The 15,137-nt window shown below is 46.4% G+C and overlaps 1 protein-coding gene across 2 annotated transcripts in view; it reads left to right on the forward strand.

Moving 5' to 3' along the window:
• Window positions 1-15,137, forward strand: part of tmem145 (transmembrane protein 145) — a 60,880-nt gene that overhangs the window by 12,141 nt on the left and 33,602 nt on the right. For both annotated transcript variants that reach the window (XM_059968204.1, XM_059968212.1), the window contains 3 exons: window positions 9,558-9,644; window positions 13,304-13,405; window positions 14,931-15,015. In XM_059968204.1, coding sequence (XP_059824187.1) covers window positions 9,558-9,644; window positions 13,304-13,405; window positions 14,931-15,015 — 274 coding nt within the window. The remainder of the gene's footprint in view (window positions 1-9,557; window positions 9,645-13,303; window positions 13,406-14,930; window positions 15,016-15,137) is intronic.

Consider the following 15,137-nt stretch of genomic DNA (forward strand, 5'->3'; position numbering starts at 1 on the left):
ATCACCTGTTATGTGTTGTTTCAATTCATAATTCAAGTCAATTAAAATGTTGCCCAACATGTAGGCTGAAAAGTTTTTCTATCTTGCCCAGGCATACTTTAGGTTGCCTGCATGACCCACAACGTTGGAATCTTTTTACTGATTCTTTAGTGTTGAGCCTGAAAGCTGTGCCGCAGGATCCACACTTCAGTGCGGAAACATGAAAGGAAACTATACCAAACTTTGGAAGTCTTGTTGAAACAGCAACTACGACTGGAACGTCTGTGGTGATCTGGAAGTTGTAGTGCTGCGACGAGGAATGCAGCCCAGCTACACCAAGCACTGTTGTTTCATTTGCCAACAGAACAGCCGTGCTGAAGAATCTCATCACATTAATAAGGATCGGCCACTCCATAAGCAGTTGTTTCCAGGGCAGAAAAGTCTGGCACATAAGCCACTTGTAGACCCAACAAAGATATTTTTGCCGCCTCGACATATAAAACTGGGGCTTATAAAATATTTTGTGAAAGCGATGAACAAGGAACGTGAAGGATTTTGATATTTGAAACAGATGTTTCGCAGAATAACTGATGCCAAGATTAAGAAAGGTATTTTTTGTTAGTCCTTAAATCGAAGAGGTCATCGATGACAGACAATTTGAAGAGCTTCTTGTGGGACTAGAGAAAATTGCATGGAAAGCATTCAAGGATGTTGTTGAAATTTTTCTTGGCAACTGCAGAGCAGCAAACTGGATGTAGCTGGTTGACATCATGCTTCAAACGTACAAAACCGTGAGGTGCAACATGCCACTGAAAATTTTATTTTCTGCATGCCCATTTAGACTTTTTCCCTGCCAATTTTGGCATTGTCAGTAACGAGCGTGGAGATGCGGGTGTCAGGGCAACTGGAATCCATCAATGTGGACTGATTACTTTTGGACCCTTAAGCAAGAAGCCTTACGCATGGAGTACCAATGAAAATCATCGTGAAAGCCCCCTTTTTTTTTTAGCTTAGTTGAATTATTGAAAATTGTCAGGACTGTAATACAACTAAACACATTATATTCAATAAAAGTTAATTTCTTGTTTCTCCAAATTCCAACATGATACAAGTAGTCTGAAATTACATTTTTGTTCAGCTTCAAGTGATCTATCACATTTCCAGGGAAGGAACACTTCTTTAAAAAATTATTGCTGTCCAGCGTAGCTTATCCACCTTCCCCACCCTTGTCCCAGTAGCCCACTTCATCATCCTTCCTATCCATCTCCCACCTTTAACACTCCTTCTCCTCCTCCATATCTCCCTCCCTCTTTCCTCCCATCTCCTACTCACCCTTCCCTTTCTCCTTCACCCCATTCCTGAGTGAAAAAGAGCAGTTTGAGAGCAGGATAGGGTTGAATTGCCGACAGTTCCCATGTTGGATGGGAACCTCTTGTTTAAAAACACAGAGAATAAGGGTTTACTGTAGACTCACAGAGGCACACAGTATAGAAACAGGCCATTCAGCCCAACTGCTCCATGTTGATGAAGATTCCCATCTTAGCTAATCCTATTTGCCTATCTTTGGCACATATCCCTTTAAATCTTTCCTATCCGCATATGTGCTTTTAAATATTGTTATTGTACCTCTCTCTGGCAATTCATTTCATATACTGTCCACACTAGGTGAAAATTTTGCTCCTCAGGTTCCTATTAAATCTCATTTCTCTCACCATAAACCTTTGCCCTCCCAGATACCAAACTGGTATCCAGGAGGTCTTGGCCCCGTACTCTCAGACTTGCAGACGTTAGGCCTCCAACCTCCACTCCCTGGCCCAGTCCCAGAGACATCAGGCTGTGACATTCAGACTTGCCAACTTTGGTCTTTGACCTCCGTTATTGACCCCAAGACTAGACAATCATGGGACTACATTCCAGGCTTCAACAGGTGGAATACAGTGTTGGGAAATGTATGATAATGCATGTAAAAGGAACTGTAGCATGGACTATTATCTAAATGGGGAGAAGGTTCAAACATCAGAGATGCAGATAGACTTGGGAGTTCTTGTGTCTTGCTGCTGCTTGTGCGGGGGGCTTTGGGGTTCTAACATTTAACTCTCATTCATTCTTTGGGATACTCCTCTGTTTTTGTGGATGTTTGCGAAGAAAAAGAATTTCAGGATGTATATTGTATACATTTCTCTGACATTAAATGTACCTATTGAAGACTCCCAGAAGGTTAATTTATAGGTTGAGTCTGTGGCAAAGAAGGCAAATACAATGTTGCCATTTATTTCAAGGGGAACAGAGCATAAAAGTAAGGAGATAACGCTGAGGCTTTATAAGACACTGGTCAGGCAGTACTTGGAGTATTATCAACAAATCTCAGAAAGGATGTTTTGTCTTTGGAGGGAGTCCAGAAGTTCACAAGGATGATTCCAGGAATGAAGGGGTTGAAATATGAGGAGCACTTTGCAACTTTAGAGTATCAGACATAGGAGCAGAATTTGGCCACGTGACCCATCAAGTCTGCTCTGCCATTCAGTCATAGCTGATCCTTTTCTCCCCCCTCAGCCCCAACTCCCCAGCCTTCTCCCCGTAACCTTTGATGCTGTGTCTAAACAACCTGGCTTCACCAATTGCCTATGGTAATAAATTCCACAAATTCACCACCCTGTGACTAATGAAATTTCTTCACATCTTTTTAAATGGACGCCCCTCTATTCTGAGGCTGTGCCCTCTTGTCCTAGACTTCCCTTGCCATGGGAAACATCATTTCCACATCTACTCTGTCTAGGCCTTTCAATATTCGAAAGGTTTGAATGAGATCCCCCCTCATCCTTCTGAATTCCAGCGAGTACAAACCCAGAGCCATCAAATGTTCCTTGTGTAATAACCCTTTCATTCCTGAATCATTGTTGGGAACCTTCTCTAAACCCTCTCCAATACCAGCACACCTCTTCCTAGATGAGGAGCTTAGAACGGTTCACATTACTCAAGGTGAGGTCTCACCAGTGCTTTATAAAGTCTCAGCATCACATTCCTGCTCTTGTATTGTAGACCTCTTGAAATGAATGCTAATATTGCATTTGCCTTCCACACAATCGACTCAACCTGCAGGTTAACCTTTAGGGTGTTCTGTACAAGGACTCTCAAGTCCTTTGCATCTCAGACTTACAAATTTTCTCCCCATTTAGAAAATAGTCTGCATATTTACTTCTATTACCAAAGTGCATGACCATACATTTTCCAATATTGTATTCATTTGCCAATCTCTTGCCCAATCTCCCAACCTGTCTAAGTCCTTCTGCAGCCTACCTGTTTCCTCAACACTACTTGCCCTCCACCAGTCTTCATATCACCTGCAATCATCTAAATGTTTGATATACAACATAAAAAGAAGCGGTCCCAACACTGACCCCTGAGGAACACCACTAGTCACTGGCAGCCAACCAGAAAAGGATCCGTTTATTCCCACTCACTGCCTCCTACCAATCAGCCAATGCTCTAACCATGCAAGTAACCTTTCTGTAATACCATGGACTCTTAACTTAGTAAACAGCCTCATGTGTGGCACCTTGTCAAAGGCCTTCTGAAAGTCCAAATATACAACATCCACTGCATCCCCTTTATCTATCCTGCCTGTAATCACCTCAAAGTGTTCCAATTGTTTCATCAGACAAGGTTTTCCTTTAAAGAAACCTCGCTGACTTTGTCCTATGTCACTAAGTACTCCATAACCTCATCCTGAACAATTGACTTCAACATCTCCCAACCACTGAGGTCAGGCTAACTTGCCTACAATTTCCTTTCTGCTGCCTCCCTCCTTTCTTAAAGAGTGGAGTGACATTTGCAATTTTCCAGTCCTCTGGCACCATGCCAGAGTCCAATGATTTTTGAAAGATCATTACTAATGCCTCCACAATCACTACCATTACCTCTTTCAGAACCCTAGAATGCAGTTCCTCTGCCCCAAGAGACTTAGGTCTGTCAGCTTTTTGAGTACCTTCTCCCCTGTAATAGTAACTGCACTCATTTCTCTTCCCTCACACTCTTCAACATCAGGCATACTGCTGGTGTCTTCCACAGTGAAGACTGATGCAAAATACTCATTTAGCTCATCAGCCATCTCCTTGTCCCCCATTATTATTTCTCTGGCCTCATTTTCTAACAGTCCTATATCCACTCTCATTTCTCTTTTATTTTTAACATACTTGAAAAAACTTTTACTACCCACTTTGATATTATTTGCTAGCTTGCTTTCATATTTCATCTTTTTCCTCCTTATGATTTTTTAGTTGCTCTCTGTAAGGTTTTAAAATCTTCCCAATCCTCTATCTTCCTACTAATTTTTGCTTTGTTGTATGCCCTCTCTTTTACTTTTTGACTTCCCTTGTCAACCACAGTTGTACTATTTTGTCATTCGAATATTTCTTCATTTTTTTAACATAACTATCCTGTACCATCCTCGTTTTCTTCAGAAACTCGCGACGTTGCTGCTCTGCTGTCGTCCCTGACAGCATCTCCTTCAATTTACTTTGGCCAACTGCTCTCTTATGCCACTGTAATTTCCCTTACTCCACTGAAATACTGCCTCATCAGACTATACGTTCCCCTATCAAGTTTCAAGTTGAACTCAATCATATTGTGATCACTGGTTCATAAGGGTTCTTTTACTTTAAGCTCCTTAATCACCTTTGGTGCATTACAGAACACCCAATCAGTATAGCTGATCCCCTAGTAGACGCAACAACAAACTGTTCTAAAAAGCCATCTGCTAGGCATTCAACAAACTCGCTGTCTTGAGATCCATTTCCAATCTGATTTTCCCAATCGATCTGTATGTTGAAATCTCCCATGAATATCATGACATTGCTCTTTTAATGCACATTTTCTATTTCTTATTGTAATCTGTGGTCCACACCTCAGCTACTCTTGGGAGGTTTGTATATAACTGCCTTCAGGTCCTTTTACCCTTGCAGTTTCTTAACCCAATTGACAAGGATTCAACATCTTCCAATCCTAAGTCATATCTTTCTACTGATTTGATGCCATTCTTTACCAGTAGAGCCACACCACCCCCTCTGCCCACCTTCCTATCCCTCCGATACGATGTGGAACCTTGGACATTCAGCTCCCAACTACAACCATCCTTCAGCCACGATTCAGTGATGGCCACATCTTCATACCCAAAGATCTGTCAAAGTGGAACAAGATCATCCACCTTATTTCTAATACCCCATGCATTGAGATATAACACTTTGAGTACTGTATTTGCTGCCCTTTTTGATTCTGTATCCCTTATGCACCGATACTCAGCCTGCTGGCAGCAATTTTGTCCTGTCATCTTCCTGCCCTTCCTGACAATCTGTCTGCTAACTTTGCTTTTTTACCATTTGTCCTATCCTGAGTCCCTTTGCTCCAGTTCCCACCCTTGAACCAAATCCCCAACAGCTCGAACAAACTGCCCACAAGACTATTTGTCCCCCTCAGGTTCAGGTGCAACCCGGCACTTTTGAATAGGGCATACCTCTCCCATAAGAGATCCTAATGATCTAAGAACCTGAAGCCCTGTCCCCTGCACCAGCTTCTCAGCCATGCATTTATCTGCCAAATCATCCTGTTTCTACCCTCACTGGTGCTTGGCACAGGCAGCAATCCAGAAATTACTACCTGGGAGGTCCTGCTTCTCAGCTTCCTACCTAACTCTCTAAACTCCCTTTTCAGGACCTCTTTGCTTTTCCTTCCTATGTCATCGGTACCAATATGTACCAAGACATCTGGCTGCTCTGTCTGTCCCTCTCCAAAATGTTATGGATGTGATTCGAGAAGTCCCTGACCCTGGCACCAGCAAGGCAGCTTACCATTTGGGTGTCCTATTCACATCCACAGAATCTCCTGTCTGTTTCCCTGATTATTGAGTCCCTGATCACTATCGCTCCCCTCTTCTCCCCCTTTCCCTTCTCCACCATGGACCTATGCTCAGTGCCAGTAACCCAGTCTCCACAGCATTCCCCTGGGAGATCATCCCCCACAACAGTATTCAAAATGGTATACTTATTATTGAGGGGAATGGCCACGGGGGTGCTCTGTGCTAACTGCCTATTCACATTTCCATGTCTCCTGACAGTCACCCAGCTACTCGCCTCCTGCAACTTCAGGGTGACTACTTCACTGTAACCCTGATGATCTCCTCACTCTCCCGTACAAGTCGAAGGTCATCCAGCTGCTGCTCCAGATCCCTAACACGGTCTGCAGCTGGATGCACTTCACGCAGATGTAGTTCCCAGGGAGACTCTGGGTCTCTCAGGACTCCAACACCCGGCATGAAGAACACACGACTGCTATTTACCATTAGGTACAGTAAGAGAGAGAAAAAAGGAAGGCTTAGCAGAGGCTTACCCAGGGCTAACGCCTCCTTGAGCTTTCAAAGCCTGATATTCCAACTCTCACCACTAACTTTCTCCCAACAATAGCCGCCTCGCTTGTCCTTTCTGTACTTTTAAACAAGCATCGCCGACCTGCAAAGAACCCTGTCACTGTGGCCTACCCCTGCCACTGACTGGGCCGTCGGAATGTCTTACAGTCTTGACCACAGGGATTGCTGGTGGAAAGATTGGAAATGGAATGTTACTATCACATGTACAGAAATACATTGAGAAGTTTTTCTTGCATACTTTGATCAGTTTTCTGGTTCAAGATGGTGCTGAGCTACAGCGTATGTCAAGGAGAGAATTAATTGTGTCTTAGGTTCTGAGGGATGGTTTTAAGGACAGTGTGAGCGTTGGGGGTCTGTTTACAATTTAGGGTCAGGGATGAGGGGGAGCTATCGGTCAGGGGCAGGAGCCGGTGGTCGGAGTCCAGGTAGGAGTGATCTGCAGTCGACGGCTGGCAACCCCCAAGGGTTGGGGCACCAGACTCTGCGAACAAAGACCAGCAATCCCTGTGGTCAAGGGCTGAGATCAGCAAGGCCTGGAGGTGAAGGTTTGGTGACCCGCCCTCCCCTCCCATGTCAGTGAGTCCCAGTGGTCTGTAGGAGTCTGGTGGTCAAGACTGAAGTTGGCAGGTCTGAATGTTGCAGCCTGATGTCTCTGGTCTGGGCCAGGGAGTGGAGGTTTGAGGCCTAATGTCTGCAGGTCTGAGGGTCCGGGGCCAAGGCCTACAGGTTGGAGGCTCAGAGGTGGCTTGTCTGTGTTCTGAGTGAGTCGGTGGGAAGGTGAGCCTGTTTGCTGCTGTTTTGATTTATGGTTGTTGTTGCTGCCCACGTTGTTCTGCTGAGCATTGTGGGCATTCTGTGTTGGTGCTGCAATGTGTGGCGGCTTCCGGCCTGCCTCCAGCACATGTTTCGGTGTGTTGATTGTTACTACCAGTAATGTATTTCCCTTTATTTTTCCATGTACGTGTGATAAATAAATGAATGTGAATCTCTTCAAACAGAAGGTCATTACACTGTGCATTAGAACAAGGAAATATAGCAATGTGGAATAGGTGTAACTGCTACAGAGAAAGTGCAGTGTAGATAAACAGCAAGGTGCAAGGTTACAATGAGGTAGATTGTGAGGTCAAGAGTCCATCTTATCGTACTAGGTTCTGTTCAGTCGTCTTTTTCTCCAGGGTATCTGGGAGGGCAAAGGTTTACGGTGAGAGGAATGAGATTTAACAGGAACCTGAGGGGCAAAATTTTCACCCACAGTGTGGGCAATATATGAAATGAATTGCCAGAGAGAGGTACATTAACAACATTTGAAAGCATGTATGTGATTAGGAAAGATTTAGAAGGATATTGGCCAAAGAAAGGCAAATAGGATTAGCTGAGATGGGAATCTTCGTCAACATGGAGCAGTTGGGCCGAATGGACTGTTTCCATACTGTGTGCCTCTGTGAGTCTACAGTAAACCCTTATTCTCTGTGTTTTTAAACATGAGCTTCCCCCCCAACACCAAGACTACCAAGTTCTATACCGATCCCACAAATTTGGAGCATCCCATCTAGCACTGAATACGCTATTCCAAATGCAGCCTCGTCAGCACCTTGTACATTCTAGCCTGTATACTTGGTGTCCCGAGTGACGAAGGCCATTGTGCCAGATGCTTTCTTCACCAAGTGCAGGATGAATGTGACCAGATAGTTGATGGTTATCATGGACTCAGTGGGCTAAAGAGCCTATTTCTCTCCTGTATCTGTCTGTGTCTGCCTGGAGTGCCCTGGATTAATCCCAGAACCCAACTGACCATGGAGTTGTACCTCAGACAGTTGTCAGGTGTGCGTTCAGTGTTGATGTTTGCAGCCCACCCTCATCCTCTGAACTCGCTGAAACTCTGTGGGACATTTTGTGGTCCAGAACAAACAGCCCTTCGGGCTGCAGGTCCTTGCCCTCCCTTCCTGTTCCTCTCTCACCAGCCCTCACTTTCCGTGCACCTTTTCCCTCCCTCCTCCTCTGGTGTTTTAGATACCAGCGAGGAGAGAGTGATTGAACTCCCTCCCCCATTCAGCAAGAGGTTAAAGGTGATCTGATTGTAAACTTGACCCTGCATTCCTGTCTCCCTGGCAACCTTTCACAAGCCCCTCGCCTATCTACAGTCTATACTCTTTCTGTTCCACGGATCTGTGAGGAAGCCTCACAGATTTATTGTGCAATGGAACAGTCCCTTCAGTTCAACTGGTTCATGCTTCCTATCTAAGCAAGTCCCATTCACCCGTCTTTGGCTCATATACCCCCAAATCTTTCCTGTCCATGTACTTTTTAATATCTTTTCATTCTGTTAGGAGGTACAGGAGGTACAGGAACAGCTTCTTCCCCTCTGCCATCTGATTTCTAAATGGACTATAAACCAGCGAACACGACCTCACTACTTTTTATTTCTGTTTTATTTTGCACTACTAATTTTAACTTAGCTTTTTAAATAGACATATATATACTTAATGTAACTTTATTCCCTCTATTTATTTATCATGTATCTCATTATACTGCTGCCGTAACATTAACAAATGTCTCGACATATGCCAGTGATATTAAATCTGACTCTGATTGTTGTTATTTTACCTGCTTCGATCTCTTCCCCTGTTAACTCGTTCCACATTTATAGCACCCTCTGTGTGGAAAAAGTTGCCCCTCCTTAATAGGTTCCTGTTAAATCGCTCCCTCTCATTCAAACCTGTGTCCTCTAGTTCTTGATTCCCCGACCCTGGGGAAAAGACTGTGCACGTTCACCCTATCTCTGCCCCTCGTGGTTTTATACCCCTCTGTAAGATCACCCCTCAGTCTCCTGCACGCCAATCCCAACCTGCTCAACCTCTCCCTATAACTCAAGCCCTTGAGTTCTCATAACATTCTCTGCTGCTTTTCCAGTTTACTAAAATCTTTGCTATAGCAGGACGATCAAGACTAATACAATACTAGAGCATCTTGTACAACTCCTGTCCTATGTGCCCTGCCTGATGGTCAGAGTGCCAGATTCCTTCTTCACCATACTCTGTACCTCTGTTCAGAGAACTCACCAATCCAAGAGAGAAATATTTCACCTTCCAGAAATGGGGTACCTTGTATTCAATGAGTTCTACCTCTCATTTCTCCCACGATCTCGCTCTCTCTGTTCCAGGACTGTTACGAGAAGGAGTCTGTTCTACGACCAGATAACAATCAGGTCATTAACCTGACAACGCATTACATCTGGTCGGGTTGTGAGGTAAGAGAGAACATTCAGACAATGCGTGTGTTTTTGTGGGTTAGTGGAACAGAGTGGGTGCTGCTGTAGTGTGGTGGTTAGTGTAACGCTAACGCCACACCAGCAATCCCTAATCGGGATTCAATTCCCCGTGCTGTCTGTAAGAAATTTGTACGTTCTCCCCATGGCCGTGTGGATTTCCTTTCGGTATTCCAGTTTCCTCCCAGAGTCCAGGCATTTATGGGTTAGGGTTGGCAAGTTATCACCATGCTATGTTAGTGACAGCAGAGTAGAAACACTTGAGGACTTCTGTACCTTTTGCCCAGTGGGAGCTGCGAGAAGATGGCACGGTCTGGATGGTGGGGATCTTTTATGCTGCATATTGCCTTCTTGAGGCAGCACCTCCTGTAGGTACTTCCGGTGGTGGGGAGGGATGTGCCTGTGAGGTATTGGACTGAGCCCAATACTCTGCAGCATTATACATTCCTGTACATGCCAGACCACGTTGCAACCAGTCAGAACCCTTTCAACAGTAGCAGTCTGTTAGAGTGCAAATGCACCTATATGCTGGGCCCAAGGCAGGTCACCGGATATGTTAATGTCCAGGAATTTAAAGTAAATGACTCTCTCCACCACCCTCCTTCCCTTTCCCAAAGTCACTGATGGTATGTTTGGTTTCTCTGGCGTTGAGCGTGATGTTGTTGTTGAGGCACCCCTCAGTCAGGTGTCCTGTCTCACTCCTGTACGCTGACTCACCACCATCAACTGTGATGTCACTGGCAAACTTGAAGATGGCAATGGAACTGTTCCTGGACACATATGTGTGGAGAGTAGAGCAGGGGTGATGATCAGTGAGAATTTCAGACTGTCTTAGACAGCCACATGAAAGTGCAGGGAATAGAGGAACATAGGCACTGTGCAGGCCGAAGGGATTAGTTGAATTAGAATCTGGTTTACTGTCACCGACAATATGGTGTGAATTTTTTTTTGTTTATCAGCAACAGTACAGTGCGATACAAAAAAATTACTTTAAGTTGCAATCAATTAATAGACATAAGGCATAGGAGCAGAATTAGGCCATTTGGCCCATCAGGGCTGATTTATTATCTCTGTCAACCTGATTCTCCTGCTTTCACCTTTGACGCCCTGATAATCAAGAACCACACGTTAACAGCTTCTCCACATCCACTCTATCATGGCCTTTCAGTATTCAATAGGTTTCAATGAGATCCCTCCCTGTTCCTCTAAATTCCAGTGAGTACTGGTCCAGAGCCATCAAACGCTGCTGATAAGTTAACCCTTTCATTCCCAAAAATCTTTCTCTAGACCAGGAATTCCCAACTTTGTTTTATTACATAGACCAATACCATTAAGCAAAGGGTCCGTGAATCCCAGGCGAGTGAACCCCTGCTCTAGACCCTCTCAAATGCCAGCGCATCATTTCAGATAAAGTGCCCAAGAGTGCTCACAATGCTAGGTGTGGTCTGACCAGTGCTTAAAAAGGCCTCAACATTACATCCTTTCTTTTATATTCTAGTCTATTCAGAATGAATGATGCATTCCTTACCCCTGACTCAAACTGCAAGTTAACCTTTAAGGAATCCTGCACGAGGACTCCCAAGTCCCCTTGCACCTCTGAGTTTTTCAATTTCCTTCCCTTTCAGAAAATAGTCTACACCTTTATTCCGTCTACCAAAGTGCATGACCATACACTTCCTTACACTGTATTCCATCTGCCACTTCTTTGTCGTTTTCTCCTAATATGCCTGAGTCCTTTTGGACACTGCCTGATTCCTCAGCAATACCTGCCCCTCCACCTATCTTTGAAAAGTCTGTAAAACTTGGCCACCAATTCAGTCATCTAACTCATTGACATATAACGTGAAAAGCAGTGGTCTCAACTCCGACCCCTGCAGAACACCTCAGTGCAAAAGAAGAATAGTGAGTTATTGTTTATTAACTGTTCAGAAATCTGATGGTGATGGGAAAGAAGCTGTTTCTAAAATTGTTGAGTGTGGGTCTCCAGACTCCTGAACCTCCTCACTGATGGTAGTAATGAGGAGAGGGAGTGGCCCAGATGGTGAGGGTCCTTAATGATGCACCCCATCTCTTGAGGCACCACCTCTTGAAGATGACCTCGGTGGTGGGGACGGTTGAGCCTGTGATGGAGTTGGCCGGGTCTACAACCCTCTGCAGTCTCTTGCAATGCTGTGCGTTAGCGTCTCCATTATCAGACAGTGAGGCAACCAATCAGAAAGATCTCCACTATATGCCTGGGTCGGGCATTAGGTCGCGACACTGTTGGGCGGTTTCTTTGCTGTGCTGTTCAAAAGTTCGAAGGTTCATTTTATTATCAAAGTATGTATGCAGAATACAACTCTGAGAATTGCCTTCTCCAGATAGCCATGAAATATGGAAAAACCATGGTGGCCGTTGAAAGAAAAGACATCAACAACCCCCTCCCCCGCATGAATAAAAAGAAACAAAACTCGCAAAACCTCCAATTCCCCCTTTGCACAAAAACTGACAGATTACCCACCCAGCAGCTAGAACATCAAACCCCAAACCCCCGACCCACTCCCACACAGAAAAACAGTGACATTAACATCAAACTCTCAAACCCTGCTCTCGCACAGAAAAGCTCACAGATCGCCCGCCCGGAAAATGGCGACAAGAAAGAAAACACAGAACACTACAGGAGACCAGATAAGCTACAGTCCGCACCAATAATCACATAAGCCTCTGCATTTTGAAAACATCCTCTGTCGTTATGTTCTGTAATAACATAATCAAAGATCAAATGTAATAGAAGCAAGACCGTAATGCTGAAGTTCATAAGGCGTTGGTCAGAGCATATACGGAGTATTGTGAGCCACATTTAACATGGAATGTGCTGATATTCAAGAGGTTCCGGGGGATGTTTACAAGAATAATCCTGAGCGTAAAAGTGTTAACATATTAGGAATGTTTGATGGCTGTGGAGACTGGATCAAAGAGGGGGATCTCATTGAAATGGAATGAATATTGAAAGGACTAGATATAATGAATGTGTAGAGGATGATTGCTATGGTGGAAGTGTCTAGGACCAGAGGACACAACCTCAAAATAGAGGGACGTCCCAATAGAATAGAGATAAGGAGGAATTTCTTTAGCCAGAGGGTGGTGAATCTGTGTAATTCATTGCTGCAGAAGGCAGTGGAGGGCAAGTTATTGAAAGTGGAGGTCGATAGAATTATGATTAGTAAGGCTGTCACGGGTTACAGGAAGAAGGCAGGAGAATGGGGCTGAGAGGGATAATAAATCAGCCATGATTGAGTGGCAGTGCAGGCTAATGGGCTGAATGGCCTGAATCTGTTCTTGTGTCTTATGGATATATTCAGACTTGTGAATGGTTTGTGTTATGAAACAGACATCGGGACTGGGATCTTGGAACTCGGGGTCTTCCTGGACAGGTTGGAATGTAGTGGATGCCGGGGTAAAGTCGCGTCACCTCGAAGGGCTTTGTCATCTCCCCACTAGCCCAGCTCAGGGAGCAGTCAGCCAACACCGTTGTTACTGGGGGGAGTCTTTGATGATGGGCGGTGGTGCTGGGGCAGGGTGGGTGTTGGGGGCTGTGGCTTTGGGACCATTGATACCCTACACTGGGGAACTGACCACTCTTTGCCCCGCTGCCTCGACAGGTGGTGGAGGAGGAGCAGACCCGCTTTCTCAGCTGCCTGGGAGGCAGGAGCTTCCGCTCCGTCAGAGAGCGCTGGTGGTACATCGCCCTCAGCAAGTGCGGGGTAGGTGGCAGCTTCTTTCTTCCCTGGCCTTACCTTCTCTCCATGACCAGTCTCTGGACCCTGAAACGCTCCCCATCTCTGTGCTCCCCCCCTCCATACCTGACACCCCTTCCTGTCTCTGTGAACCTTTCCTGGACCCTAGACCCATCTCTGCCTCTGTGACCTCCTCCGGCCTGTGCACCTCTCTCTGTGAACCCCTACACTCATCCCCGTCCCTTTGACCCCCCTGCGACCCCCATTCTGTCAACGTCTCCAGCCAAAACTATAACCAATAATGAATTCTAGCCCCTCCCAGTTTTAGCCTCCTGTCTACTGCTCCCACCACCCCCCCACATAACTCCTCTCTCCACCATCGATATCTGAGCCTTCAACTGCTGGGGTCCCAACCTCTGAATCACCCTCACCTTTCTCGCCTCAGGATTGGGACTTTTGCTGCGGTTTGTGGGCCTTACGGTTCCGTTTGTTTTGAAGGAGCAAACTCCCCCCCCCCCCCCCCACCATCATGATAATTACCCCACCGTGACAATGCACCTTCAGTTATGGTTGGAGCACACCGCCGGTTACGATGTGCCTCCAGTTACGGTGAGGCTTCCAGTCGCCACGCCGCCCCCGATCACCGGGTTACCGCGCATTCCGGTCACAGCGCCACCCAGTTACAATACACCCACGGTTACAACCCTACAGTTCTTCTTAAGTTCACCACCCCGCTGGACCATAGGCTGCTCACCAGGTTCCTCGGTCCTGGGCCCATGGAAGGTTGACCTGCCCTGTGGCTTCCATTTTTACCACATGATTTCACAGGTCGTCCAGGTCAAGATCCTTCCTCTCCAGCGATGAGGCCTAAGGAGCTTCTGTTGGTGTTCCTGCAGCTCTGGGCTTTTACTGGATGAGGTTGCTAGCCCCATGCCCAACCCTCCTTTCGCAGCCGGGCTTGGGACTGTCCATGAGTTCACATTTACACTGTTCCCACTGTATGTACACAAGCCGCTGCTGCCTTCGCCCCTGCCCGCCTCATGGTGCCCCTCCCACAAGGTATTAACAACCTCTCTGTCCTCGCCATGGTGACCACCGCCCCTGCATACTAACACCCCCTCTTCTCTTGTGATGCCTCCCCTTGGGTCATTAACAACTCCTCCCCTCCCCGTAGTGCCCTCTCTCAGACATTGACAACCCCTCGTCTCCCCATAGTACCCCACCCTAGGGACACCAACTCTCTTTCCCTGCCCCTTGGTGCTCCTCCCTTGGGTCGCTAACAACTCCTCCCATCCCCAGGCAAAAACATGCACTTCAATTCTTGTGGTTCCCTCCCCACTGACACTAAAAACCTCTCCCCTCCCTGTGGTACCTCCCTCAGAGACTAATATCCCCTCCCCTCCCTGTGGTGCCCTCCCCCACTCACTAATAACCCCTCCCTTTGAAGCACTGACATCCCCTCTCCTCCCATGGTTCCCCCTCTTGGGGCACTAAAACGCCAAGATGCCCTCCCTCAGGCACTAACAGCCCCTCCCTCCCATCTCACCCACAGAGCAGTGGGCTGCAGCTTCACTACGAGATGAAACTCACCAACGGCCACTCCTTCTGGACACAGGAGTTCTCAGCGGACGAGGCCGGTACGTTGGAGGCTCGGGGCTGGGGTGTGGTTTCAAGCTTTGGGTGAATGGAATCTGTACCCACTGGAGTTTGGAAGGTGGAGGGGCGGACCTCAGACTCCGAGAGGACAGCGGAGGGGAGA

This window comes from Hypanus sabinus, chromosome 1 (assembly GCF_030144855.1).
Source record: "Hypanus sabinus isolate sHypSab1 chromosome 1, sHypSab1.hap1, whole genome shotgun sequence".
In the NCBI taxonomy this organism is placed as follows: domain Eukaryota; kingdom Metazoa; phylum Chordata; class Chondrichthyes; order Myliobatiformes; family Dasyatidae; genus Hypanus; species Hypanus sabinus.